Source organism: Phodopus roborovskii, unplaced genomic scaffold, assembly GCF_943737965.1.
Source record: "Phodopus roborovskii unplaced genomic scaffold, PHOROB, whole genome shotgun sequence".
Classification (NCBI taxonomy): Eukaryota; Metazoa; Chordata; class Mammalia; order Rodentia; family Cricetidae; genus Phodopus; species Phodopus roborovskii.
Window position 1 is genome coordinate 3,049,003 of NW_026126550.1, and position 27,358 is coordinate 3,076,360.

Consider the following 27,358-nt stretch of genomic DNA (forward strand, 5'->3'; position numbering starts at 1 on the left):
GACTCAGCCTACTTTCTTATTCCATCTAAGACCAGCTGTCCAGTGGCAACACCCAGTGGTAGGTTGGGCCCTCCAACATCAATCATTAACCAAGAAAATAACTCCAGAGTCCTGCCTACAGGTCAATCTGGTGAGGGTGTTTTCTCAGTTGAGGTTTCCTCTTTCCAAATGTTTTTAGCTTGTGTCAAGTGGTCAAAAACCAAAGCAAAACAAACTACAAAACATAACTAATCAGAACATAGGCTTCAATTCACCTTTTATCTTGTTCTTATTCTACTAACAATTCTACTTTCTGTATGCCCTTTTGAGCATTACAGCTAAAGATATGACCTCTTCTAAAGAAAAATCTAAGACATTTTCCAGACTACTAGGCTCTTGGGTCATAGAAACCCAAAGCTTCCAGAATCCCAATCTTGTAGACCAGGCTTCAGTTCTGTGACAGCTGTCCTGCCTGACACTTTTACACGAGACCACCAGTAGATGTTTGTGCTCTGCACTGAAAAGCAATTATTTAGATAGGTTTCCATGGTAGGGGTGGCACTGCATAGATTAAGAGGTATGCCTGTAGGATATATAATTGATGACATACGGTGACTTATAAGAGTTCAGCCCTGAGTCCTGATCCTGGCCTCTGCTTCCACCTGGGTCTTCAGGGAGAAGAGGCAGCATCTTAGAGGAGAAGGTTATCAACATTTCTGTGGAGTTTTAACATCCTTTGAAACAGCAACAGCCTAGGGCCTGCAGACCTAAATAAAGGACTTACATATTTCCTTAGTATGGTAGATTCATGGCCTGTGGGCTGCAAGAGCTACAATCAGCTGCTGTGATTCTCTGGTGTGCTGGCCTTTGCCAGCATGTATGCCCTCAGTAGTAGTCAATGGGTGCTACACTGCCCACTAACCTTAGCTATCTATGTAGCTAGTGAGGTTGGTGCTCCCAGAACAGTGACTATGCCTCCCTACATCCCTCCTCCAGGATCACAGCAGTAAAAAATAGATCTAGATTTATTCACTAGGGCTTGTCAAACAGATTTCTAAGTTTTAAGAACTTTTCTTATTAACGAATGCACATTTATAGCTGATGCCTCCTGTACATACTGGGCAGATACAGTACTGTTATCACTTTGAATGTATGTTTTTTTTTTCAAATATATACTTAATTAAATGACATTTTTACACTGTTTCACTCTGATCTTTTATTTTAGTGATATAGAATATCATTGCAAGTGATTAATTTCCAGATTTAACAGATACACTTTGGTGTGTTTACCACTAAGCCCATGACTGAGCTCATTTCATAACCAGGTTGTGATGATACTTGTCCTCAAAAGACAAGTTAAAAGAGTAGAAGTGGAAGAAATATATTTGATTATCATTTTATAGGACATCTTTTATGGGAGCCTTCAGACTGATTTATACTTAGATTCCATGACGAAAGGACAGCTGTGCACAACTGCAGTTGGCAAAGGCCATTGCCTGATATTCCTTGCCTGTGCCTAGTATGGGTCTTATGAGTTATCAGGCAAAGCACTTCAGAGAATCTCTTTATAGTTAGTTCCAAGATGGAAAGGTGGAAGAATAGGGGAAGATTATTATTTCTAGGCATGAAGATTTGCTTTGAGAAAAAAGAGGTTCTAGTTTCTAAGGTATTCCTTGGGAAATAGAAATTCTAGTTTCTATGGTTTGTCTTGGGAGAGAATGGATAGCAAAACATGGCAGGGTAGGAGACAAATACAGATTTTCTTGGAGGCCCCTCTAATTCATGGGAACCTTGTTCTTAAGTTCACAAGCTCATTTAATCACCCAAACCTTGTTAAATGAAAAAAAAACAAAATTCTCCCCTACCAAGATGTTCAGAGGTTGATCTACATTCACATAAAAGTGAGCAGTGCTCTCCAGCCATGCTTTGTTTATACTGAAACCATGGTAGTGAGCAGTCAGGTTACTCAAGGGTAAGTGGGGTCTGATGAGCACAAAAGAAACATGATCATAAAAATTGTTGATTACATCTGCAGATATGATTAAGTTGCTACACAGCGTTTACTGACATGTTAATTTAACCATTTATTCATATGCAGAGAAAAATCTTTTACAACTGGATAAAACATTTACAGAGCAACAATGTGTTCAAACAGCGTTGTGTAAATAAATTAATCCTGTCTGTGTAGAGATATTTTTGAGAAATTATTAAATAACAAACTAGCATGAACTTTAATTCATAGTTACATAGTTGGCTGGAAAAATTCCAGTTTGACCTCGAAGTTTTCCTTCCCACCAATCAAAATGTGAGTCAGTCTTTGATATAACTGTGATTCTGTCTCCGACTTGAAAATTCAAATCCCCTGGTTGTTGTCCTTCAAAAGAGTACAGTGCTGTCACTTCTATTGGCTGATTCAAACTGCCTAAAATAAGAAAATGCAATCGGACTGTAAATACTTTAGGAAAGAAGTTTAAGTATGGATTGTAAAGATAGAAACTGATCAGTTAGGGTTTAGGTTTTGGTTTGCTAAAGGTGTCAGAACCCACACTGCATAATCTCTGCAATACTCACATAATTAAACTTAGAATTTTTTCTTTTCACCCTTTCAGGATGAAAGACTGAGACAGATCCCCAGGATCCCTATGGTAGAAGGAGAGAACTGACTACTACACGTTGTCTTTACACCTCCATGAATGTTTTGCTTGTGTACACTGACTTACAACAGAACCAGTGCCAGGGGTTCGTAGCAGGGAACATGAAAACCCAGGGCAGCAGGGCCCAGCTGAGCCAGGGAAGGCTAAAACCCCAGGTTCATCAGCAAAGACATTTAAAATATTTTTATGTAGTTGATACTATTTAAAAATTTGGTTACCTGCTTTTTTGACAATGTTACTTATACTTACACAAAATAGCCAATTCCTCAATAGTTTATATACTCAGTAACACACAATTTGATGACTTTAGTGGCAAAAGTTTAGGACATTAAATTAATGGCTGTTTAATCTTTGGCCTCACTGTGTGTTCAATTCACATTTTTTTGGTAAGTGCTTAATTCTTTCAAGAAAAATTTCTAAGGAGTATTTAAGTAAAACAAGTTGAGAAATATTTTTACTAGAAAACCATGGGCTGCCAATGGCAATGCTTGCTACTGCAGAGTCTCCATTGGCCTCTTAAAGCCAATTTTGTTCAGAGAACAAAAGCATATCATTTTATTTATCATTCTTAATTGTAAAGAATATTTACAACAATTAAGAGTCTCGAACACTTTCCTAGAGATTTTCATAACCTATCAAATTAACTGGAAATTTTGTGATTGTAGGGCGGTTATAAACCATTTTTAAGCAATAGAGTTTTACTTACCAGTTTTCTCATGGTAGCTAGAAAGTTCAGGATATAGCTTATATTCATTTCCACTACCTGTTAAAATAAAAATAAGGGAAGATTTAAATTCTTTTAACCTTAATGTTGGGAAATGTGTTCACAGGTTTCTGGGTGTATCATAGCTGAAACAAGGCTTTCAAAATAAAAAGTTAGACTAGATGTTTTTGTCAAATAGTTTTGAGGTGAAAAACCCAAGAAGACAATCTAAAGTTTTAGAAAGACACATCATTGAGTGAGGAACTTGTTAAGGTTAGGGAACAAATACAAAGTAGCCAATTATTAGTAGCTGATGTACTTTCCTTGCAAGGGTTAGTTGGTGATTAAAGGCAATGATTAGTTACTTATACTCATTTTTACCCTCCATCTCATGATATTAAATACTATTGATGAGTGGTGTGTGCCCTAAAGAACTGAAGTAGAGCTGACTGGTTCTTTTTCATATATAAAAGTTTAGATTTGTGATTTCTTTAAGATTCCTTATAAGGCTACCTTGCAAGATAAGTAATAAAGTGGTTGGTTATTTCTTTGTAACCACAAAACACAGTCTGACAGTAAAAGAATATCTTGCTTGCTTATGCTCTGTTAGTTTATAATAAGTTGCTTGTGTATGAATGAATGTGGGTTCTTGGGATAATTTGTTTTTTCACCTGTGATACATAAAATGTTTAATCATGTAAGGAATATGGAAAACATGCTGCCTTTTACTTGCATGCATTATAATCATTCACTTGAAAAAACAGAATGTAACCACATTGTAATTTTTATATTGCCTGAAAGATTGTGCTGGGGTATATGAGCTGTAAGAGAAAGAATAAAGATAGAGTATGGTGACATATTGTTTATGATTTAATAAAGACACTGGAGATCAGTGTGCAATGCTAGTCACACTAGTTAGCTACAGAAACTAGACAGTGGAGGCATACACCTTTAGTCCCAGGACTCAGAAGACAGGCAGATGGATCTCTCTGAGTTCAAGGCTATCCTGTCCTACACAAGAGTGAAGAATAACAGAGCTCACACCTTTGATCCCAGCACTAGGGAGGTGGAGACAGGAGTAATATGACTGGGGGGGGGGGGGGAAGGGAGAAAGGAATAAAAGGAGGAGGATACAGGAATTCAGAGCCTTTTGCCTCTGAGGATTTGTGGAGACATGATTGCCATTTCAGTGGGGTAGAGTTAAGATCTACTGGCTTGTCTGCTTTGCTTCTCTGATCTTCAGCCTGAAACTTGAACCTCAATATCAGTCTCTGGGTCTTTTACTTGTCATGTTACAGTAGTGTTAAAATAAGTTAGAAGGAAAACATAAAAAAAATGACAGCATTTTGTTAACTTACATATTTTCTCAGCCTTTTGGTTAGTTTGGATAAAGGCTTGTCTATCTTGTTGAAAAGAACCAACTCTTTGTTTTGTTGATTCTTTGTATTGTTTCCTTTGTTTCTACTTTATTGATTTCAGCCCTCACTTCTATTATTTCCTGCTGTTTACTCAACTTTTTTTTTTTTTTTTTTTTTTTTTTTTTGTATTTTGAGACAAGGTTTCTCTCTGTAACAGTCCTAGTTGTCCTGAAACTCACTTTGTAGACCAGGCTGGCCTTGAACTCATTGAGATTTGCCTGCCTCTGCCTCCCAAATGCTGGGATTAAAGATGTGGGACAACATTGCCTGGGCCTCAACATTTTTAATAAATAGAAAAATGCAAGTTAAAACTAGTTTTATATTTAATCTTATATAAGGCAGAATGGCCAAGATCAAGAAAATAACTGACAACCAATGGTAGAGAAGACATGGAAAGGGGAAACCTTGTTCACTGTTGGTAGAATTGTAAACTGATATAGCCACTATGGAAATCAGTGTGGAGACTTCCCAAAAGTTAAAAGTAGATCTACCATATGACCCAGCTATACTAATCTTTGGTATATGTTCAGAAAAAAGGGAAATCATGAAATTTTCAAATAAGCAGATGGAACTTAGGTTAAAAACACTTCATGGAGAACCTGTACTCCTAGGAATATACAACAGACAAATTACAATTCTAAAGATTCTTTTTTATTTTATTTCTATGAATATTCTGCCTGTGTGTATGTGAACTACACATGCACAGGTCTATAAAGACTTGAAGGTGTCTAATCCCATGGGACTAGAGTTACAGACATTTTTGAACTGCCATGTGGGTGCTAGGGATGGAGTTGGGGCTTTCTGGAAGAGCATCAAGTGTTACTAATTGCTGAGTTATTTCTCAAGGTGTACATGATAAACATTTTGAATGTAAATCTCATTGTGGATTTAAGAAAATATTTTATGAATGAGAGAAGTCTTCACAAATCACAACAGTGGAAATTCATAAGAAAGTCTATGTTATGGCTTAGAAAAAGCTGAACATTTAACTTTTCTCTTAAATGCTTATAGTTCTTTCATTTGGTATTGAAATATAATAATATTTAATGATTATTTAAATACTGTTACATTTATACTGCAGTAGAAACACTTACTGTGGAAGCCAGCATTCTGTTGGACAGGTGCTGGAGATTGCTGTGGTCTTGATGATGGTTTTGGAGGTAATTCTTTAGCCTGGGAGGCACAAGAATAAATACACAAAATTTAAATACCTGCTTTTATTATGAGAATAGTCTGATTTTGTCTCTAACCTGTTTGAGCAGGTTTCATCCTCTGCATGTATTATTTAGGCTCTCAGAAACTCACATATATAGTGTAAGACTGGATGTGAGACTTTGTTATGGGTTGATCTAGTACACACTTGCACTTAAGCCTCCTCTTCCTCTGACATCTGTGTGTGGTCTGCAGGGGTCTGCAAGTCCAGTGATGTGGTCACAGGAAACATTCAGCAGAGAAAGGTTTAAACTCTGTATATCAATTTCACTCTGCACAACATCGATTAAGTGGAGACCAAAGGAAGATAGGCACAACTAGTGTTGGTTCTCTAATACTACCAGATTTCACCTTAAGAGATATGTAACTACAGAAGACAAACTATTCTTAAAATATGTGCAAGGTCAAAACTTTAGGACATTTTTAAAGACTTTATATAAATGAATCATAAAGGAAGCTCAGTATATCATTGGAACTTGATATTAGAGATAGTATGTCCTAAGACAAACACCTTATATTGGTTGAGAAAAACAGGAAGACTTTCCATAGTACCTTCCTCTGCTCCCGTGCTATTCTTCTCAAATTATTGCGTTGTCCTTCATTTTGATACTTTTCAGTAAAGGAATTGAGAATTTCATAAAGATCTTCTGCTTGAGCAGGCTGTGGAACATCTCCAAATAAAATGTCATAAGCACGAATGTCCTGACAGTAAAATCTAGTAAACACAAAATTAAGAACATTTCTGTAAAATACAAAGATGTGCTTTGGAGGTAAATACAGCACATTCATGTATATGTGTAATCACCCTTATGACATATAACAGATACCACAAGACTTACCCCATGTCTAATTCTTTGATTCAACCCAAGCTCATTTTCTAAATCAGTGAGCATAAATATTGATATGTACTTTTCTTCACACCAAAAGCATGTCAATAGACAGACATTTTATATAGAAGTACATAAACATATAAAGTATACATAATTTTTGTAGGCTTTATCTTTGTGCTTTTCTCTAAAATAATTGCTATACATGGCTTTGTGATTTCTTTAAAATGTTTGTTTTTTATAAAAATTAAAAATTTACTTTTCAAGTTTGAAAGACTTGCAGTTCTTTAAGGGATTATTGTTGTAGCTTACCTAAGATTTAGCTGAGCTTTAGGGAGAAGACTGCGCGAAACGCCTAGAGTTAAGAGTTTCTAAAAGCATTCTCAAATTCATGAAACCATAAATGAGCAGACACAACACTCATGCTTCTATAAGATGAAGATTTTTGCAAACTTTAATTTCCCTCATTCAGACTAGTTCTGTTTTATATGCAAGATAAATGCATGATATTATTCTCTTGGGAAAATTGATGTGAACATTCATTCCTTCAGTAGAATGCCTGTCCTACTTGGTGGTCCCTTGGGTCACCAAGACATTGGCTCCTTTGGGCTCATGATTCTGGTATTTGCTGGTTGGATTTCTAAGACCCACTTGAGGACAAATGATCCAGACAAAAGATTAAAGAAACTCTGAGATAGCAATAATATTTAGAAATCAAAGTGACTTTTGAATCAAAATTGGTCTCTATTTTGTATGGAAGACAAATCCAGAGTGTGGTGGTGATAGAAAATCTTTCACAGTGAGGCACTTTTAGCTGACCCACAAGATTATTTGCTGTACTTACTACAAGGCAAATACTGTCATATTGTCACCTAGTTGAATGTGCTTATAATGGCAAGCCAAAAAAGAAAAAGAAAAAAACAAAAACACAACAACAACAACAATAACAACAACAAAAAACACAAAAACCAAAAAAGCAAAAACAAAAACAAAACCCACACCCACAATTAATAGATGTCATGATTGTAGTCTTATTTGGCAAAGGAAGTATGAGTAAGAAAAATGTCACATTTTCACAAATATATACTACTTTTCAACTTCTATTATTTTATGTCTTTTGCCTGTGTATATCTATGTGCTCCACATGCTTACCTGGTGCCCTCAAAGGTAAGAAGAAGGGGTTTTATCCCTTGGAACTGGAGTTATGAACCACCATGAGGGTGCTGGAAACAAAACCTGGGACCTCTGTAAGAGCAACAAGTGCTCTGAATTGCTGTGACATCTCCTCAGTCCCAAACAATACTAATTTCATCACAAAGGTTTTAAATATAGATCTTGCTGCATTTAAATGATTATATAAGTATACTCATAAATTCCTAAACTATGACAAATTTTGAAGTATTATCTTCTTATCACATACTTTAAAAAAATAAATCAAAGTCACTCTGTATGAACTTACTTCCGGTTAGTTTCTTTCCTTTCAATTAAACAGCTTCCTTCTAGGGAAATGCCAGCAAAGAGGCCTCGGGATTTGCAGTAAGTGAAGACAGCTGCAGAGCTCCTCAGGGATACATTTCCTTCCAGGTTCCTATAAAAGATGGCAGAACCAGGATAACTGCTCATCACTTGGTCACAAGGCCTGTCTTCCTAGGCCATGGTTTTCTTTGGCTAAGCTAGAGTTTTAATGTGGGAGAACATATCACATGGAACAGCTGTAGAAGGCCTGATGACCTAGTGAGATTGCACTGGAGAGAGAGATTTGGGAGCTAATCCTCTCAACCAGAGAAACACATCCCAAGAGTGCTGAGAGTATGGATTCTTCCTACATAGACCATTCCAGATGGTTTACTGTTTAACTTCTGTAAGTAGGGATCGTTTCTGATTCTCTAGTTTTACTAACCCAAGGGTAGTCTTTCATTAACAGAGAAGGAAGATAAAATTACAGGGTTATAAACACTGCTCAGTAAGATTCAACCATTTCACATTCTCATGACTTAGTTTGAGGAAAACCTGTTTTTAAAATTCCAGAACACCAACACCCTTTATCAGTTAAGAATTTGAATACACTTGGCTTCATCAAAACTATAGTAAATTTTATGTCAGTTCAATGGAAAGCATGGCCTGTGCTTGTGAAAAACCTTATTTTTTCTTGTGTGTCCAGTGCTCAGAGTTGATTACATTCACTGTTTTCTTTTTCTTCTTTATTTTTGTACATTTCTGGTTTAAGAGACCTTTAATCATCTCACAATTGTAGAAATCATATTTGTTCATTTTAATTCAAATTTCTTCTTAATATGAAAAAAATACTATGACTTTTAAAGGCTTTACAGTTTGGTGTATGTTTACTCACCTGCCTAAGGGTCCAACTGCAACAGTAAAATTCCCTCCAAGTGTCAGGTTTCCACCCTTTGCAAAGGCTTCTACTGCTTTGTCATAATTCAGAATTATCACCAAATCTGATACCTGAAATGTAGAAACCCACTCATTTATAAACAGCCATACTGCCTGATGTAGTGGTGTTCATCTATAATCCTAGCATAGGCAGTTGTGTTCAAGGCCATCTATATATCACATTCCAGCTAGCAAACTACTGTTTCAACAAATAAACAACAGCTCCCCTACCAATAAAATAGCCATACCTAAATATTGCATAAAATCAGCTATACCATGTATAATGTAAACTCTCAATGTAGACAGAAAGCCAGATATGGAAGGGATACCATTACTTTGAATAGATAAGGCCAGAAGCCAGCCTTGTGCACGTATTTATGGCAAATACCTGTGTGCCATTCAACCCTCAATAGTCCCCTTTATGGCTCGTGACTATAGGAAATGGAAGCTGATAATGTATCAGCTTCACTATCTGAAAATTGCCATACTGATAACCAGAAAAAAAACAAAAACAAAAAAACCATGAAGACAAAACGTGCTTTGATTTCAAAATAAACTTCTACAAAATCCAGTCTCATAGAATGCAGAGCTATGTTTCCAAGGTCAGGGATTGGTGGGTTTTCAAGGCCAAGGATTGATGAGTTTTGATGGCTTTTCACACCTGAAGTACAGACTTTTTACCCTATACTTAGAATAGCCAAGGACAGTTAAGTAAAGTAAAGGAGCTCTGAGAGGCCACTTAGGAAAAAATGTCAATCTTCTTCTAATTGTCTATCTGCTCTATAATAGTAAGACGATCCTGTGTTCTTTTTGTGATGCCACTAGTTAACAGTCAATAGCTAAAGGCACACATTTCTATAGCTGAAAATGCAAAGCAGAAAAGTCTTCTTGAAAAAAGGCTGGGCAGTGGAGCAACAGAGACCGTATATGATAGCACTGGAGAATCTGATAAAAGTTTGAGTGTCCTATATAAAAATGGTGGTGTAAGTTTTTAAACTAAATAATTCCTTAAACATAGGAGCTAAAAAATGACAGTCCCAACAATAAAATTTGAGGAAAATGTTTTAAGGTGTCTTTTCTCTGAGCTATGGTCAAGAAACCACTTGGGATCTGTGTCACCTAACTGGGTTGCTAAGGAGGTCTTTCCATAATCTCAAGTCTGGTTCAGGGGTACCACTTGAGAGCTGGCAGCTAGCCATCAGTCCCACCTCTGAGCACTGATAAGAAGCCTGGGGTACTTCTTGTTTGGCTCCTGTTGTGTAACATTAAAACATTCTTTACTGCAGGAAGCTCCTTAAGCAGGAAGGTAAACAAATCAAAATAGCTTCAGGAAGTCCCTGAAATGGATATGCACTAGGCTCCTCCTCAACAGAGTAAGCAATAAAAGCTTCAAGTGCACCTAAAATGGAAGGAAGCTGGGTGGCAAAGAAGACTCTTGGAGAAAAGCTGCTAGAAGAGCTAAAGTTATGTTTTAAGTTTTAATTACTGTGATTAAGAGATCCATAAAACAAACAAAAAAAAAAATACCTCTAACCTGTAAGCACCACTTGTTCATGTAAGATAATAAGCTATGCATTTTCACTCTGGTAAACAAGGTTGGCTGTCCCAAGTGCGTGATCATATGTAGGCAGGAGGTACGTAGACAGGAAGACAAAGGCAGGAAGTACATAGCCTTATGGGTTTGTCTTTATAAGCCTCTGTTTAATGTAATTTGGGTGATTCTCTGGGAATCCCAGGTGTAGACCTGGCCAGTGTCTAATTTCCTGGCTAGTATTTAATAAGGTCTGCTTCAGACTTGGCTCAAGAATTGTGGTAGTGGTCTTATTCTCAACTGGTGGGATTAATGCTGCAAAGACTCTGAGATCACTTGCCTAGAAAAATCTAAAACCAGAAGAGATGTCTTGAAGAGGTTTAGACCAACTCAGGCACCTGGAAAAGGCACCCACCAAGCTGTTGAGTGTAGTGGCAGCTTGTCTTGTCAATGAACTTGTAGTGGTGGCCACACCCTTTGGGCATGGTTTTAGGTGCAGATGTGACCCATTATAAGGTAGAGGAGGGGCTGGCTCATGCTCTCTTGGGTTGCTGAGATCATTGGAAGAGCAGAAACTGCATCTTCTGGAGCAGGAAGACTGCTGTGGTTATTTACCCTTATCTGTGTAAGTCTTTCCATAATAAACATCTATTTATCATTTATCTTGGGTCTGGTGAACTCATTTAAACCCCGCCTTCTGGTGACCTGTCTACAGGTTGCAATGTGCTCCAGGGTTGAAGCTTTGTGAGCTGGCATTGATGCTTGGGTGGACTTTGATGATGCAGCTGTCTTTGAGTCATTTCTGCTCCTGTAATAACCCCTCATCCATATTACTATAGGTAATCCCAATAAAACTAATTGGTTTAACAAGCTGGACTTTGGTGCTCTCTGTATTTTGCTGTGGGTTCCCTATCTGGAGTGAGCAGATGTGTATTATATCTACTCAGGAAAAGTTGACATACAAACTTCATACTTCACAGAAGCCAGGTTGTCTTTTCTCTCCATTCTCCCTTACCCCCGCCCCTACCTCCATCCCTTGGCTCTGTGTAGAAGCTATGCAGCTTTTCTGCCAATCTTGTTATTACAGGGGTTTATATATCCTTCATACCGAATTTGGAGGCACAACTATTCTCACCACACAAATCAGATATAGAGATTATCTTACAACATCTTCCAGTCCTCACTCAGAAGCTTGAAGCCAAGTCACAGGAGGTATGAATATACTGTATAAAGATTCTGTAGAAGCAAACAGCAAATCCTTTACTTAAGATCTCCCAAACTCACATGTGAGGATATGATACTTATCCCTGTACTTAAGTACAAGGGGAATCTTGTACTTAAATTGCTAGCTGATTGGTATGGAATCTGTATCCCAGTTCAATTGGCCATGCCCTTTACCCTGGACTTAAATCTCCTCTTAACCAAGCTGATGCCAGGCCTTTCCTACTCACATAAACATGAATCAGGCTCCCCCTTCCCCAGCATGGAATTTCTTGGGAACTTTTAATTATTTAGTGTCTATATTTTAGGGCTTCTGTTTCAAAACTATTTTAAAAGAAGCATTAAAAATACTAAAGACAGTACTTTAAGATGAAATAAGTAACTAGATAATAATTCAAAACCACATCTAAAAACTGATCTTTCCTGCATGTTAATGAAATAAATTCCACAACTAATTTTATACCAACATGAATATATGCTTTGTGATCAAAACTTCATAAATGGCAAAAAATTTTAAAGAAAAATTATAGCTTATATTATTCCAAGAGTTTTTATGCAACATCAGTCTATTTGATCATCAATATTAGCTCAAGAGAAGGCCATTTTCATCTCTGTGTCATAGCTGAAGAAAGCAGGATCCAGAAAGAAAAGGTGACCTCCAACATCACACAGCAAGAAGGTGCTGTAGCCAGAATTTGAGCCAGTGTTACCCTCCCCCGTAGTATATAGTTCAACCATTAACCCATGTTGCTTTTGAAAGTATAGCATTTAATAAAACGTTTGTTTAATATCTTTATGTTTTAGTATATTTCTTTTTCGAAGCCATTAAAATGGGAAAAAGTCCTCAATTTCCAAAGAATAATCTTGAACATCTCCTTTTTGGTCTTGAATCTTTTGAAATTTAAGCTACTTGTTATTACTTAATCTTTCAATGTGTTTAAAGCAAATGGTCAAAGCAGGCTCACATGGAGTTGTAATGATAAGAGAGCACAGGGACTATAGAAAGGTTAAGAGGTTGTAAAAAGAGCACTGGGAGTTGTGGAAAAGGGGATTGTGGAAATCAGGGGGTGGAGCTAAGGGGAGGGGCGAGACATCAGGACGGGAATTCTAGCTTATTTATAGAAAGGAAACTACTAGGAGAAGGCACTGGAGGCCACAACTGTTGGGAATACCACTTCCAAGGTTCCAAAGTGGATTCTACTGTACACAATGCAGATGAAACCTAGAAGAGCAGAACTGAAATGATTTGTCTTTTTGCTGTCTTGAGTATATACAACAGTTTATATATAAGGCCAATGATAGACAAGTTCACACAGTGGGAGAGAAAGACAAGAGGAGAGGAGAGGGAGAGGGAAGCAATTTCCACAAGTGTAAGAAGCAAAGTAAGAGCACTAAGAAACCTTAGTTATGTCATGCTGGGTTTGAGTTCCTTAAGGGATTGTGACAAAGGCATAGACAGTCCTCTTACCTCTATTCCTATTTCAAATCCTCCACCAAGCCCAGCTATCCCAATGGCTGAAGGTGCAGACCATTCTGATAAAAACAGACAAAAACAGGGTTAGGGTTAGGGTTAATATTCAAGACAGAGGTAGCCAAATATCAAACCAAAGCCAAAGGCCAACAGCTTTATAAAACTAATATAATGTCTGTGTGTTTATATTGGGGCGGAGAAGGGCAGCAGGACCTGCTGGGCCAGACAACCTCACACTACAATCAATATTTGTACAACTTATCTTCCTAGGTTTATGTCATGATTGTATCACATACATAAGAGATCAAAATTCAAAAGTTTGTTCCAATTCTTACCAGAGATGGGTAACATAATTCTAATTTGCTGCCATGGCAAATTGTTTTGGCTTCTCTGTGTGAAGGAAGGATATTTTATAATTGTAAACTATGCACAATTAATTCTTTTTGGAATTTTAGGATTTATTGTACTTACTTTTACTGTATAGAAACAAATCTAGAAAAACTATGTTTAACTTGGTATTGAACACATTCTAGACAAGTATTATTGATGGACACATCTAGAATTAACTTGCCAGTCTTGGAAGAGTTTCATTGCCTGAAATTCACAAAGCTGCTTTTCACTCCTGTGCTAAGAAACCTTACAGGCTTATTCTCTGGGATCAGGAAATTGCCTTGCCTTATTTGGGCAGCCTTTTAGTTAGTTTCAGCAGGAGTATAGCTGCTGTTCTATAAGATGGAGGAAAGAAACTTTAGCTTCCAAAAATAATAGAAAAATGTAGTATGGTTGAGAGCAAGAATGGAGAGGTTGGCAGAGTCAGAATCTCACTTTTAAGCAACAAGTTGTCCTGTCATTGGATAGAAGACCAATCTGTAGAGCCTTACTGTGGAGACTAGTTAATTCTTCTCTAACAGGGATCCTTTTGAAAGGTGTCAGATCTGTGTTTGGTGTCACTGCTGACAGCATTGGGCAATATTTTAAAAAAAAAAAAAGAGCTTCATACTTTCCAATTTTTAAAGATTTAGGATATTTATTATTTTAAAATGTGAGAATTTAAAAAGTTAATTGAAAAAAAAAAAAAAGAAAAAAAAAAAGAAAAAAAAAAAAAAAAAAAAAAAAAAAAAAAAAAAAAAAAAAAAAAAAAAAAAGTTAATTGAAGTGATTACATGTTAAGACATTTTACTAAAAGGCCTAAGGAAGTAAAAGTGACTGGTAGATACAGCACTGGAGTTATAATGTACCCCAGTACCAAAGGAACCCTGAACTATGAAAAGATGAATTACAACTATGGGAAGAGAATACTACTGTCTCTGGAGAAATAATGAGTTAAATCTAGGGATAAAGGACATGTCTATCAATACCTGTGCTTATTGTCTGAAAGTATAAATGATTTCTGTTAAAACAGTTAATGACACAACAATGTGTTCTTTTATATGAAAAGGTACATTTTTTTTGTTCCTGCCCCCCTAACACTAACCCCTAATCCTAACCATAACCACCACCATCCCAGAGTTTGATCTTGGGAATGGTTGATTTTCATTGCTTTCCAACATAAAACCAGTATGTTATGAACATGACACAAGACTGAGACAATGAGAAATTCTGCCATGCATACAAACATTTCTATCTTTTAATAATATGTTGTTTTTTTTAATTAAGCATAAAATGTTTGGATGTTGGCTAGATTAACAATATGTTCTTGTTTGTTCATTTTTCTTGTATAAGATGTTAAACATGCAAAATATGTTTTAAAGAGCACATCCTGTTGTAAATTAGGAATTTCATTTTTTAGATGCCCTTAACAAAACTTCCATTTCTTTTTTTTTTATTTAATTTATTATTTTACATGTCGATCCCAGTTCCCCTGCCTCCCTCCCTCTCTCCCTCCCTCACTTTTACCCTCTCTGCCCTCTCACATGCACCCTAACCACCCTCCCCTCCCATCTCCCCACCCCAATTCCATATGTAGGGCAATGCCATCCAGTTGGAGTCATGTAGATCTGACAGGTCATGTGAAGTAGGGACTAGGGTTTCTCTCCTGTCTCTAGGTTAAGACAGTTATCCCTCTATAGGGGATGTTTTCGCAAGGTCCTTTTGTGCACCAGGGATACATCCTGGTTCCACTGTCTGAAGTCCCTTAGACTGCCCAGTCCTTCTGGCTGAGACCCATATTCAGAGGGGCCTGAGTCAGTCCCATGCTGGCTTCCTGGCTATCAGTCTGGGGTCCCATTAGCTCCTCCTTGTTCAGGTCAGCTGTCTGTATGTGTTTCTGCCGCATGGTCTTGTCCTCTCCATTTGCATCTGGGTTCTAGTTTGACTCAGTGTTTATGTATGGGTGTTTGCTTCTGTTTCCAACAGGTATTAGATGAGGGCTCCATAGATAAGTTAGTTGTTAATCTCACTGTCCGGGAAGGGCATTTACGGTAGCCTTTCCATGGATGCTCGAATTGTTAGTTGGCGGCAGTCTTGTAGTTCTCTAGACCTTTCTTTGGGTTCAATTTTATCTTCAAACCTTATTGGCTCCCTCTTTTATGTTCTCTCTCTCTCTCTCTCTGTCTCTCTCTCTCGTCTTCTATTCCTACCCGGACTCAATCTTCCTAGTCACACGTGTTTTCCTCTCCTCCCCCTCTCTTTCTCCTACTTCTCTCTCCATTCACTGCCCCCCCCCCTTCCCCTGTGCTCTGAGGGACTTGTCCCTTTCTGCTTCAATGAGGGACTTTATATGAATCTCTTAGAATACAACTTGTATCCTAGTTCCTCTGGTGGTGTGAATTATAGGCTGATGATCCTTTGCTCTAGGCCTAAAATCCATATATGAGTGAGTACATACTATGTTCCTCTTTTTGTGACTGGGTTACCTCATTCAGGATGGTTTCTTCAAGTGCCATCCACTTGTCTGCGAATTTCAAGATACCATTATTTTTTTCTGCAGAGTAGTATTCCATTGTGTAGATGTGCCACATCTTCATTATCCGTTCTTCAATTGAGGGGCATCTAGGTTGCTTCCAGGTTCTTGCTATTACAAATAGTGCTGCTATGAACATAGTTGAACAGATGTCATTGTTGCATGGATGTGGATACTTTGGGTATTGCCGGGTCCTGTGGTAACCTAATTCCCATTTTCCCAAGGAACCACCATACTGGTCTCCAAAATGGCTGTAGGATTTTGCACTCCCACCAGCAATGGAGGAGTGTTCCCCTTTCTCCATATCCTCTCCAGCATAAGTTATCATTGGTGTTTCTAATTTTAGCCATTATGGCAGGAGTAAGATGGTATCTCAAAGTTGGTTTGATTTGCATTTCCCTGATAGCTAAGAATGTGGAGCATTTTCTTAAGTGTCTTTCAGCCTTTTTGATTTCCTCTATTGAGAATTCTTCCTTCAGTTCTGTACCACATTTTATAATAGGGTTATTTGGTGTTTGGTTTACTAGTTTCTTGAGTTCTTTGTATATTTTGGAGATCAGCCCATTGTCGGATATAGGATTGGTGAAAATCTTTTCCCAGTCTGTGAGCTGCCGTTTGGTCTTGTCCACTGTGTCCTTTGCCTTACAGAAGCTTCTAAGTTTGAAGGGGTCCCATTTATTAATTGTTTCTCTTAGTGTCTGTGCTCCTGAAGTTATGTTCAGGAAGTGATCTCCTATACCAATTTGTTCAAGGATACCTCCTACTTTCTCTTCTAAGAGATTCAATGTTGCTGGATTGATGTTGAGGTCTTTGATCCATTTGGACTTGAGTTTTGTGCATGGTGACAGACATGAGTCTATCTGCAGTCTTGGACACACCCTCATCAAATTGTGCCAGCACCATTTCTTGAAAATGCTGCCCTCGCCCCACTGTATAATTTTAGCTGTTTTGTCGAAAATCAGGAGTCATAGGTGTGCTGGTTAATATCAGGATTTTCAATTCGATTCCATTGGTCTACCTGTCTATTTGTGTGCCAATACAAGGCTGCTTTCAGAACTATAGCTCTGTAGTAGAGCTTAAAGTCAGGAATGGTGATGCCTCCTGAAGTTCTTTTATTGTATAGGGTTGTTTTGGCTATCCTGGGTCTTTTGTTTTTCCATATAAAGTTGATTATTATCCTTTCAAGGTCAGTCAAGAATTGTGGTGGGATTTTAATGGGGATTGCATTGAATCTGTAGATTGCTTTTGGCAAGATTGCCATTTTTACTATGTGTATCCTACCTATCCAAGAGCATGGGAGATCTTTCCATTTTCTGGTATCTTCTTTAATTTCTTTCTTCAGAGCCACAAGGTTCTTATTATATAGGTCTTTTACTTGTTTGGTAAGTGTTACACCAAGATACTTTATGCTTTTTGTGGCTATTGTAAAGGGTGATGTTTCTTTGATTTCTTTCTCTATCTCTTTGTTGTCTGAAAAAAAGTAGGGCTACTTACTTTTTTTTTTTTGAGTTTATCTTGTATCCTGCTGGTTTGCTGAAGGTGTTTATCAGCTGTAGGAGTTCCCTGGTAGAGTTTATTGGGTCGCTTATGTAAACTATCATATCATCTACAAATAGAGACAGTTTGACTTCTTCCTTTCCAATTTGGATCCCCTTGATCTCCTTTTGTTGTCTTATAGCTTTAGCTAGAACTTCAAGTAAGATATTGAAGAGATATGGAGAGGGCAGCCTTGTCTTGTTCCTGATTTTAGAGGGATCACCTTAAGCTTCTCTCCATTCAGTTTTATGTTGGCAGTTGGTTTGCTGTGTATTGCTCTTATTATGTTTAGGTATGTTCCTGTTATCCCTGATCTCTCCAAGACCTTTATCATGAAAGGGTATTGAATATTATTGAAGGCTTTTTCAGCATCTAGGGAGATAATCATATGGTTTTTCTTTTTCAGTTTGTTTATATGGTGGATCATGTTGATAGATTTTCGCATGTTAAACCATCCCTGCAACTCAGAGATGAAGCCTACTTGGTCATTGTGGATGATTTCTCTGATGTATTCTTGAATTTGGTTTGCCAGTATTTTATTGAGTAATTTTTCATCGATGTTCATTCATGAGGGATATTGGTCTGTAATTTACTTTCTTAGTTGTGTCTTTGTGAGGCTTGGGTACCAAGGTTATTGTGGCCTCATAAAAAGAGTTTGGCAATGAACCTTCTGTTTCTATTTTGTGGAACAGTTTGAGGAGTATTGGTATTAGTTCTTCCTTGAATTTCTGGTAGAATTCTGCACTGAATCCATCTGGCCCTGGGCTGTTTTTGGTTGGAAGGCTTTGGATGACCGTTTCTATTTCATTGTGTGCTATAGGTCTATTTAAGTTGTTTGTCTGTTCTTGATTTAATTTTGGTAAGTGACAGTTATCCAGAAATTTGTCCATTTCCTTTGAATTTTCAATTTTTGTGGAATAAAAGTTTTCAAAGTATGACCTGAAAATTGTCTGGATTTCCTCTGTGTCCGTTGTTATGTTCCCCTTTTTGTTTCTGATTTTGTTAATTTGCATATTCTCTCTCTGCTTTTTCCTTAGTTTGGATAAAGGTTTTTCTATCTTGTTGATTTGTTTGCATTGATTTTTTTGTATTGTTTTCCTGGTTTCTATTTTGTTGATTTCAGCCCTCAAATTGATTATTTCCTGGCGTCTACTCCTATGGGGTTGAGTTTGCTTCTCTCTGTTCTAAGGCTTTCATTTGTGCTGTTAATTCTCTTATGTGACTATCCATTGTTTTTTTTTTTTTTTTTTTTTTTTTTTTTTTCATATGGGCACTTAGTGCAAAGAACTTCCCTTGTAGCACTGTTTTCAAGGGGTCCCATAAGTTCTGGTATATTGTGTCCTCATTCTCGTTGAATGTTAGAAAGTCCTTAATTTCTTTCTTTTTTCTTCTTTGACCCAGGTGTGTTACAATTGCACATTGTTCAGTTTCCATGAGTTTGCAGGTTTTCTGCTATTTGTGTTGTTGTTGGATTCCAATTTTAAAGCATGGTGGTCTGATAAGATACAGGGGACTATCCTAATTTTCTTGTATCTGTTGAGGTTTGTTATGCTACCTAGTGTGTGGTCTATTTTAGAGAAGGTTCCATGTGAAGCAGAGAAGAAGGTATATTCTTTTGTGTTTGGATGGAATGTTCTATAGATGTCTGTTAAACCCAGTTGAGACATAACTCCTGGTAGTTCTTTTGTTTCATTGTTGAGATCCTGATTGGTGGTCCTGTCTAGTGTTGAGCATGGTGTATTGAAGTCTCCCACTATAAGTGTGTCAGGTTTTATGTAAGCTTTGAGTTTTAGTAGCGTTTCTTTTATGAATGTGGGTGCCTTTGTATTAGGGGCATAGATGTTCAGAAGTGAGATTTTGTGTTGATGGATTCCTTTTGTGATGAATACAAAATGACCGTCTTCATCTCTTTTGATTAATTTTGGTTTGAATTCTAACTTGTTACATATTAGGATAGCCACGCCTCCTTGCTTCTTGGATCTATTTGATTGGAAGATCTTTTCCCAACCTTTTACCCTGAGTTAATGTCTATCTTTGAAGCTTAGTTGTGTTTTTTTTGTATGCAGCAGAAGGATTGATTCTGTCTTTGTATTCATTCTGTTAGCCTGTGTCTTTTCATAGGTGAGTTAAGACCATTAATGTTGAGGGTGAGTAAGGACCATTGATTGTTGATGCTTGTTTGTTTTAGGTTTGTTGTTGGCAGTGATATTGTGAATATATTTGTTCTGATTTACCCTTGGTTTCTGGTGTAGTTAGATTATCTGTTGCTTGCATTTTTGTTGGTGTAATTACATTCCTTGTGTTGGAGTTTTTCTTCCAATGCTTTCTGTAAGACTGGATTTGTAGAAACGTATTGGGAAATTGTTTTTGTCATTAAATATCTTGTTTTCTCCATCTATAGTGATTGAGAGTTTTGCTAGGTATAGTAGCCTGGGCTGGCATCCGTGTTCTCTTAATACTTGTAGAACATCTATCCAGGACCTTCTGGCCTTGAGGGTTTCCATGGAGAAGTTAGGTGTAATTTTGATAGGTCTGCCTTTATATGTTACCTGTCCCTTTTCCTTCACTGCTCTTAATATTCTTTCTTTATTCTGTATGCTAGGTGTTTTCATTATTATATGTTGAGGGGTCTTTTTTCTTTCTTCCAGCCTATTTGGGGTTCGGTATGCTTCTTGTACCTTCAGGGGCATGTCCTTCTTCAGATTGGGAAAATTTTCCTTGATGATTTTGTTGAATATGTTTTTGGCACCTTTGAGCTGGGCTTCCTCACCTTCCTTTATGCCTACTATTCTTAGGTTTGGCCTTTTCATGGTTTCCCACATTTCCTGGATGTTTCGTGTTAAGGATTTGTTGGATTTATGATATTCTTTGGTCGATGAATCTATTTCTTCTAGTTTATCTTCCTTGCCTGAGATTGTCTCTCCCATCTCTTGAATTCTGTTGGTTATGCTTGTGTCTGTAGTTCCCTATCATTTGCCCAGTTTTTCTATTTCCAGCATTCCATCGGTTTGTGTTGCCTGTATTTTCTCTATTTTAGTTTTCAAGTCTTGAACCGTTTCCTTCACCTGCTTAATTGTTTTTTCTTGGCTTTCTGTACTTAAGAAATTTGTTCATTTCTTCCACTTTTCTGTTTGTTTTTTTTCTCCACTTTTTAAGGGATTTTTTCCCATATTCTTTGACAGCCTCTATCATTTTTATGATGGTAATTTTTAAGTTGTTCCCTTCTGCTTCCTCTGCTTTGTTGTTGTGTTCCGTTCTAGTTGGTGTAGATTCCCTAGATTCTGGTGGTGTCATGCTTGTCTTTCTGTTGTTATGTGTTTTCTTGTATTGCTGTCTTCCCATAGCTTCTTCCAGTAGGTGTTGGTGGGGTGTCTTCCTCTCTCTATGGCACTTCCCCGGTGGGCTTATGTGGGTCAGAGGTTCAATATCTGTAGCTCTGAGTGGTCCAAGCTCTCTATGAGGTCTCTCCACAGACAGGGGCCTGGGGATGGGTTCAGTGATCAGGATCCAGTAGAAGATGCTGGCAGGAAATCAGAGTGGTCCCACAGAGATAGGTAGATCTCTGGGAGGGGCCTGGGACTCCAGCAGAGGATTGGCGGTGGGGGTCCAAGACCAATCTGCTGGAAATTACAGGTGGTCCAGCATGGATAGGGAGGTCTACTGTGTTCAGATTCGCTCCAAGAAGTCCCCCAAAGTTGTGTGGACTTTGGCTCCACCCTCTGTCCCAGTGCTCAACCAGAGTGGTGGGACAGTGGGCAGAGTAGGGCACAGGGTAGGGGGGGCAGGCTCGAGGTTGCGGTTGGTGGGGGTGTATCAGAGCTCCAAGAGTACTCTCGATGTGGATACGACACAGGATCAGGGGGATCTGGGGCCAACTGAAAAGGTACTTTTAACTGAAAAGACACTTAGTTGGTTCTGACATGTGACTAAGTTTTAAATACTACTATATGCATTGGTTCTTAGGATTCTTAGCAAATGCATTTTGAATTTGTTTGTGAAAAAAATCAAACAACAGCTTTTACTCTAAAAAGAAATGATATAATGCTTTTAACATTATAACATTGCTGGAAGAAGGGGTAGGTCTTCAAATGTCACTATCTTCCAGAGAAACAAAGAAGTTTACAGTTTACTTTCATAAACAGCAGAAACTGGATTTCCCCCAAAACTGAGGAGTAAGAACTCACATTCAACAAGAGAAACACATGTAGTATATTCAAGAAAGTGTTGCATAGAAGGCCTAAAAAAAAGTAATATAATATAGTCAGATATACCTTGAGTCCCATCTAGTAATAATCTAAGGCTAGCTCTACTATGTTTCCTGACACACATTACTCATATTTCGAGACGAAGCACATGGCAGATTTGCAGATCATGTTTCCTACGAGAGCATTCACAACAGATGTAGAAGATTTAAGGTCTCTACAAGTACCAACTTACTTCCATCTGGAAGACGTGCCAGGACAATCCCACTGCCTCCCCTGGCTGTCACCAGAAATCCAGCTTTAATCACAGACAAAACTGCAAGTCCTTTTGCTTTTGCAATCACATGGGCTGAAACAAACAAAAGCAGCAATGACTAAAATACAGCTTGTGACAGAACTTATTTTAAAGATACAGCACTGAATTAATAATTAATATGAAATTTTGTATTTGACAACAACATTTAAGTGATTCGCCATTTCAAAAGGTTTCCCTTTTCAATCCATGGTCTATTTAAACTATCACTTTATATTGAAATTCTATTTAAAATACTAGTGTATTCACATTTTAGAGTTTATTACATAAAATGAGAGTTAATAGTACATGTATGCTCTAAAGGTACAATCTCATCACTATTTATTCTGCTTAGTTGCAAGGGAAGATTTGAGTTTGATGAGTTACATTAGCATATTGTAAACACAGGAATTAAAGCCACATCATTAACACTTGTTATGTATCATTTCAGGAGTTAATGCTATTGTTCATGAAAGCGTTGGACATAAAATAACAGTGTCATTTAGAAGAACAGGAAGCCAGTTATGGAATTCATCAGAATTATGGGCCAAATTCCCTTTGGTGCCTTTTGCTTACATAAAAAATATTGTTACTTGTAAATACAATTTTCCTATTTGCAAGAAACATCATGAAGTGCTTAGGAAGCTTACATCATAAACATTTATCTGAGAGGTTAGCTAGTGAGTTTTGAAAATCTGTTTGCAAATTCCCCTAAAACTGATAAAAAAAAAAAACAAAAACAAAAAACAAAACAAAACAAAAAAAAAAAAAATAAAAAGAATAAAAAGAACCCAAAAAAACAGAGTTTAAAAAGCTGAATGAAGCAGAGACTCAGCAGTTGTTTCTGCTGGTTCCTCTAAGTGGAGGGAAGCAAAGTGAGGGATGACTTTTCTGCTGATTGGCTCTGATCTTTGTCTATACACTAGAAGACAGCCTGTAAGGTGCTGCCCTTCTAAAGTCTCAGACTAGGGTGGTCTAAATGCTTGCTTGTTTCCATAGGACATCTATGCAGAAAAGCTAAGGAATGTAGAAAGCAATGTAGGAAACAAACATATTTAGAAATTTACCTACCAGGAATGATTTTATCAGGTCCATTTCTGGAAGTTATTTCTGTAAATTCTCTTAATATTTTGGCAGCTTTCTTTGCTTCTGATTTCAGATTAGAAGGTATAGGGTTATTCACTGAAAGATTAAAAAACATATTACAGTGGGAAAAAGAATCTAGTTTCAGAATGCATTTCAGTTTTATTCTCTCATACAATTGAGCATTTAAAGTCAAATGTTACCAAGGAGAATGACTTCCTATCCTCATTTATTGACTAGCTCATCTCTGTTTTCTTAAGTTGTGACTTCTTGCAGATAGCTAACATTAAACACTCAAACACTCACCAATTATGAAAACATGGGACTTTGGGTTCCTAGGTGAAAGCTGGCTGGGCTTCTCTCCTCACTAAGTATCTTCTCCTTATAATTAAATTACCCACTAAGGTGTAATAAGTGAAATAAAAACTTGAACTTGAGGATTAACAAAAGATAAACTTCATAATTGTCTTTGATAGAGATAAACTTTGATATAGTTGGCTTTTTTTTTCATAATGCCTGAATCCTTATACTCACTTTTCCTCTATTTTACTATAATGACAACAGAGTAGCGATATACATGGGTATCCTATTTAATGGTTCTGCTGAATGGCCACAATATTTCTTCAGCCACTGTACAATCAGGATCTGAACACTCATAATAACCTTAAACCACTGAATTCCAAAGCCAAGAAAACTATACGGTTTTCTTTTCTGAAGAAATATCAAGCCAAGAAAGTAATTTTTTTTCTGAAGCAACTAAAATATTTGAATATTTCTAAATTTTAAAATGTCATATTATTAATATTAAGAAGAGTATAAAAGTTGGGAAGAAAAAATCTTGCTTTGTAAACCTCATAGCTTCAGTGAACTTAAGATCTGGAAACCATTTTACATATTGACAATTTGTTAATAACTCAGGCTAGGGGTCAAAGAGTGTCATTCAAATCTCATTCTGAATAAACTTCCACTGGAGAAAGAAAGCTGATCACTACTTCTAAACTAGAACCCGGGTCAAGATCAAAGCCTAGAGATCAAAGGGCCTCTCTCTTTTTCTAGATCATAAATTAACGCCATCAACAACTAACTCTCAACAAACAAATAAAAACAAACATCAACAGAAATATAAAACAGTACATATAGGAAAAGTACAACTAGAAATGGCTTTCTACATTTTCATTCTATATTAATCCAGGTGTTAAAATTTTAATTTCTAAGGTTAACTTGCTAAGTTGATAAAAATACCATTAGAAACCAAAGAAATAAGAGCACAACTAGATCTATATTTAGAGCAGTTAATAAAACCTTAGGTTTTATTTTTTGTTGTTGTTTTTGTTTGTTTGTTTTTTTAAGAGCTAAGTTTCTTACAAGCTTCTGAGATGCTGCCTTTCCAAGAAGCCCAACTTTAAGCTCTGAATGTTGACATCTTCCATCTTTCATTCTAAATCAGCATAATCTTTCTGGGGGCTTAAGTTTTAACTACTTACTTTGTTTTTAAAAGCCCAAGTTTGTCAAATCAGTAAGTCGGAATCTATGTTCCTGGTCAGATCATTAACCTCTTTAAACAAAATTTTTTAAAGGGAATAAATTATTTTTTACCCAGTCATAAAGATCTTTGTGATTAACTTTGGTGTCCAGAAGAAAACAATTTCCTCCTATTTTATCTTTAGCTACATCCATCCCACTCCAAACTCTTAAGCTTGTCCTTCCTGGGTTAAGTCAAGCACTTCCTGAGTGGCTGGAGAGATGCCTCATTAGTTAAAAGAGTTTGCTACTCTTACAGAGGGTATGGGTCGGGTTCCCAACATCCCCATGCTGGATGCCTAATTCTACTTCCAGGGAATTCAATACCCTCTTCTGACTTTCTGTTTTTTTTTTTTTTTTTTTTTTTTTTTAAATTTCAATTAGAAACAATCTTATTTTACATATCAATCCCAGTTCCCTCTCCCTCCCACCCTCCCATGCCCTCCCCCCACTCCCTCTTCCCCCCCTTCCAGCTCCCTATCCACTCCCCAGGGAGAGTGAGACCTTCCATACAGGGGGGATCATCAAAGTCTATCACATCATTTGGGGCAGGACATAGGCACTCCCCCATGTATTTAGGCTGCGAGAGTATCCCTCCATGGGGGAATGGGCTCCCAAAGGCCATTCATGCACTAGAAATAAATACTGGTTCCACTGTAAGAGGCCCCATAGACTGCCCAGGCCTCCCAACAAAATTTACAACCAAATTATCCATGTGAACTCCACTGCTTTCCCCCCATCTGGCACCAGGCTGTGGATGGGGACATAGAGCTGGGAGCAAGGGCAGAAAAATCTTAGCTTTGTACCAGCTACCCAGAGAAATTCAGATGTTGGCTTAGGACAGGATCATAGATGCTGCTTGACTGTTATTAAAAAACAGGAAAAAATTAATTTAATGTGTTTAGAACTTAAACAGTAAAAAATCTTGTCATTTCCACATTTGCGAATGAGTGAACAGACAAGGACCTATGACTCTTAACAGTCACAATGCACTAATTTTACCTTTGACTATTATTAACCTTTTATTTTGAGACACCAAATACTTTGTTTTTAATAGGAAGAAATCTCCTGAGAATAAAAATAAAAAAATGTACCAGTTTTTTAAAAAAGACTTTTTTTTTAATTAAAAATGGGGAATGTAGCATTGACTCATTTCACTGAAACTGGTAGTGAGCCAAGAGCCAATTTTCCTTAATTAAGATGCCATAAACAGTATGGACGTCATTACTTATTCTATAACCTCCAGGATAGCAATTTGCAAGCAACCAGATACTTACTTATATGGTATTTCAATAACAGGCCAAGGTGTAGAATAAAACAGCACCTTAAACCCAGCCCTGTTATTCTCTAAACTTTGTGTGAAGGTTTACCAACTTATTATGAATCCAAACATTTCCTCATATCTGAAGGAAGTACCTGGGCCAGCAGGAACACAGAACCTGTTCACTTGGTAAACACAGAGCAGGGCAAGGCTCTGCGCCAGGGCAGGGCATTCCTACGGGTGAGATTTCTCAAGTCTTTGTTCCCTGCTCTACCTTAGTAGGGCAGTGGTAACATTTACTGAAATGAAGTGAAGATGGCACATTTTGACGGTAGAGAACATTGAGAAAACTGTTTCCTATTGTTACCAGTCAATCCAAAACTCTAAAAAGGAACATACAAGCATTTTATTCCGAGGCGCAGTACTGAGAGCACTCTCCACTGCCACCCCTCTTAGTATGGTGTTGCAGAACTGACACCTTTTCCTCTGGAAGCCCCACACTCATGTGAGCATCCCCTGCCCAGGAAAATATCCCTTTCCAGAGATCCCGTTCCCACAAAAGCCCTACACAAATCTCGGCTCTGTACCAAAGGTGCTCTTCTATCTGTGACAAGTACACAGGGTGCTATTTCTCAAAACAACCTGAAACCAGAGATAGTAAAATATCAGATTATTAGAAATGTAGTTTTTTCTGTAATGAACTGAATCGACTGTGATGAACAGCCAATCAAAACCTTCATGACCAAGAGTATAGCAACTAATCTTGAGTTCTGAGGATTTGCCAAAGGATTCGTGGAGTATGAACTTGGTGGATGCGCACAGATAAACCTACGGACTTGACTGTTTCATTCTCTTTCACAATTTCCACTGCAAGATGAAGAGTGGCTACAATACCGACTTGCCCCAGCCGCTCAGACCCGTACTCACTGATGATGCCCGCCGCTCCTCTCGGTGCCCAAGCTCCTCACACCAACCCAGGAAGAGGAAGGCGTTCTCCTTGGTCGGCCTCGCCTCCCCGACGGGACCCGCCCAACGGGTGCACACCTGACCCAGGTGAGGGAATAGATGTACGCCCGGCTTTCGCCAATGCAATCGCCAGTTCTATAACCCTGCTCAGAACATAGCTCAATTGCTTCCACCCGCCTCATTCCTCT

The 27,358-nt window shown here is 37.7% G+C and overlaps 1 protein-coding gene across 1 annotated transcript; it reads right to left on the minus strand.

The window, feature by feature from the left end:
* Positions 1 to 2,052: 2,052 nt before the first annotated feature.
* Sh3yl1 (SH3 and SYLF domain containing 1) lies at positions 2,053 to 27,274 on the minus strand. Its single transcript, XM_051201297.1, has 10 exons — positions 27,134 to 27,274; positions 23,411 to 23,520; positions 22,283 to 22,396; positions 13,405 to 13,469; positions 9,144 to 9,256; positions 8,253 to 8,381; positions 6,519 to 6,681; positions 5,845 to 5,927; positions 3,340 to 3,392; positions 2,053 to 2,401 (listed from the first exon to the last, which is right to left on the minus strand). Coding segments are annotated over exons 1-10 (1,023 nt in total). The 5' UTR covers positions 27,136 to 27,274; the 3' UTR covers positions 2,053 to 2,210.
* Positions 27,275 to 27,358: the final 84 nt, after the last annotated feature.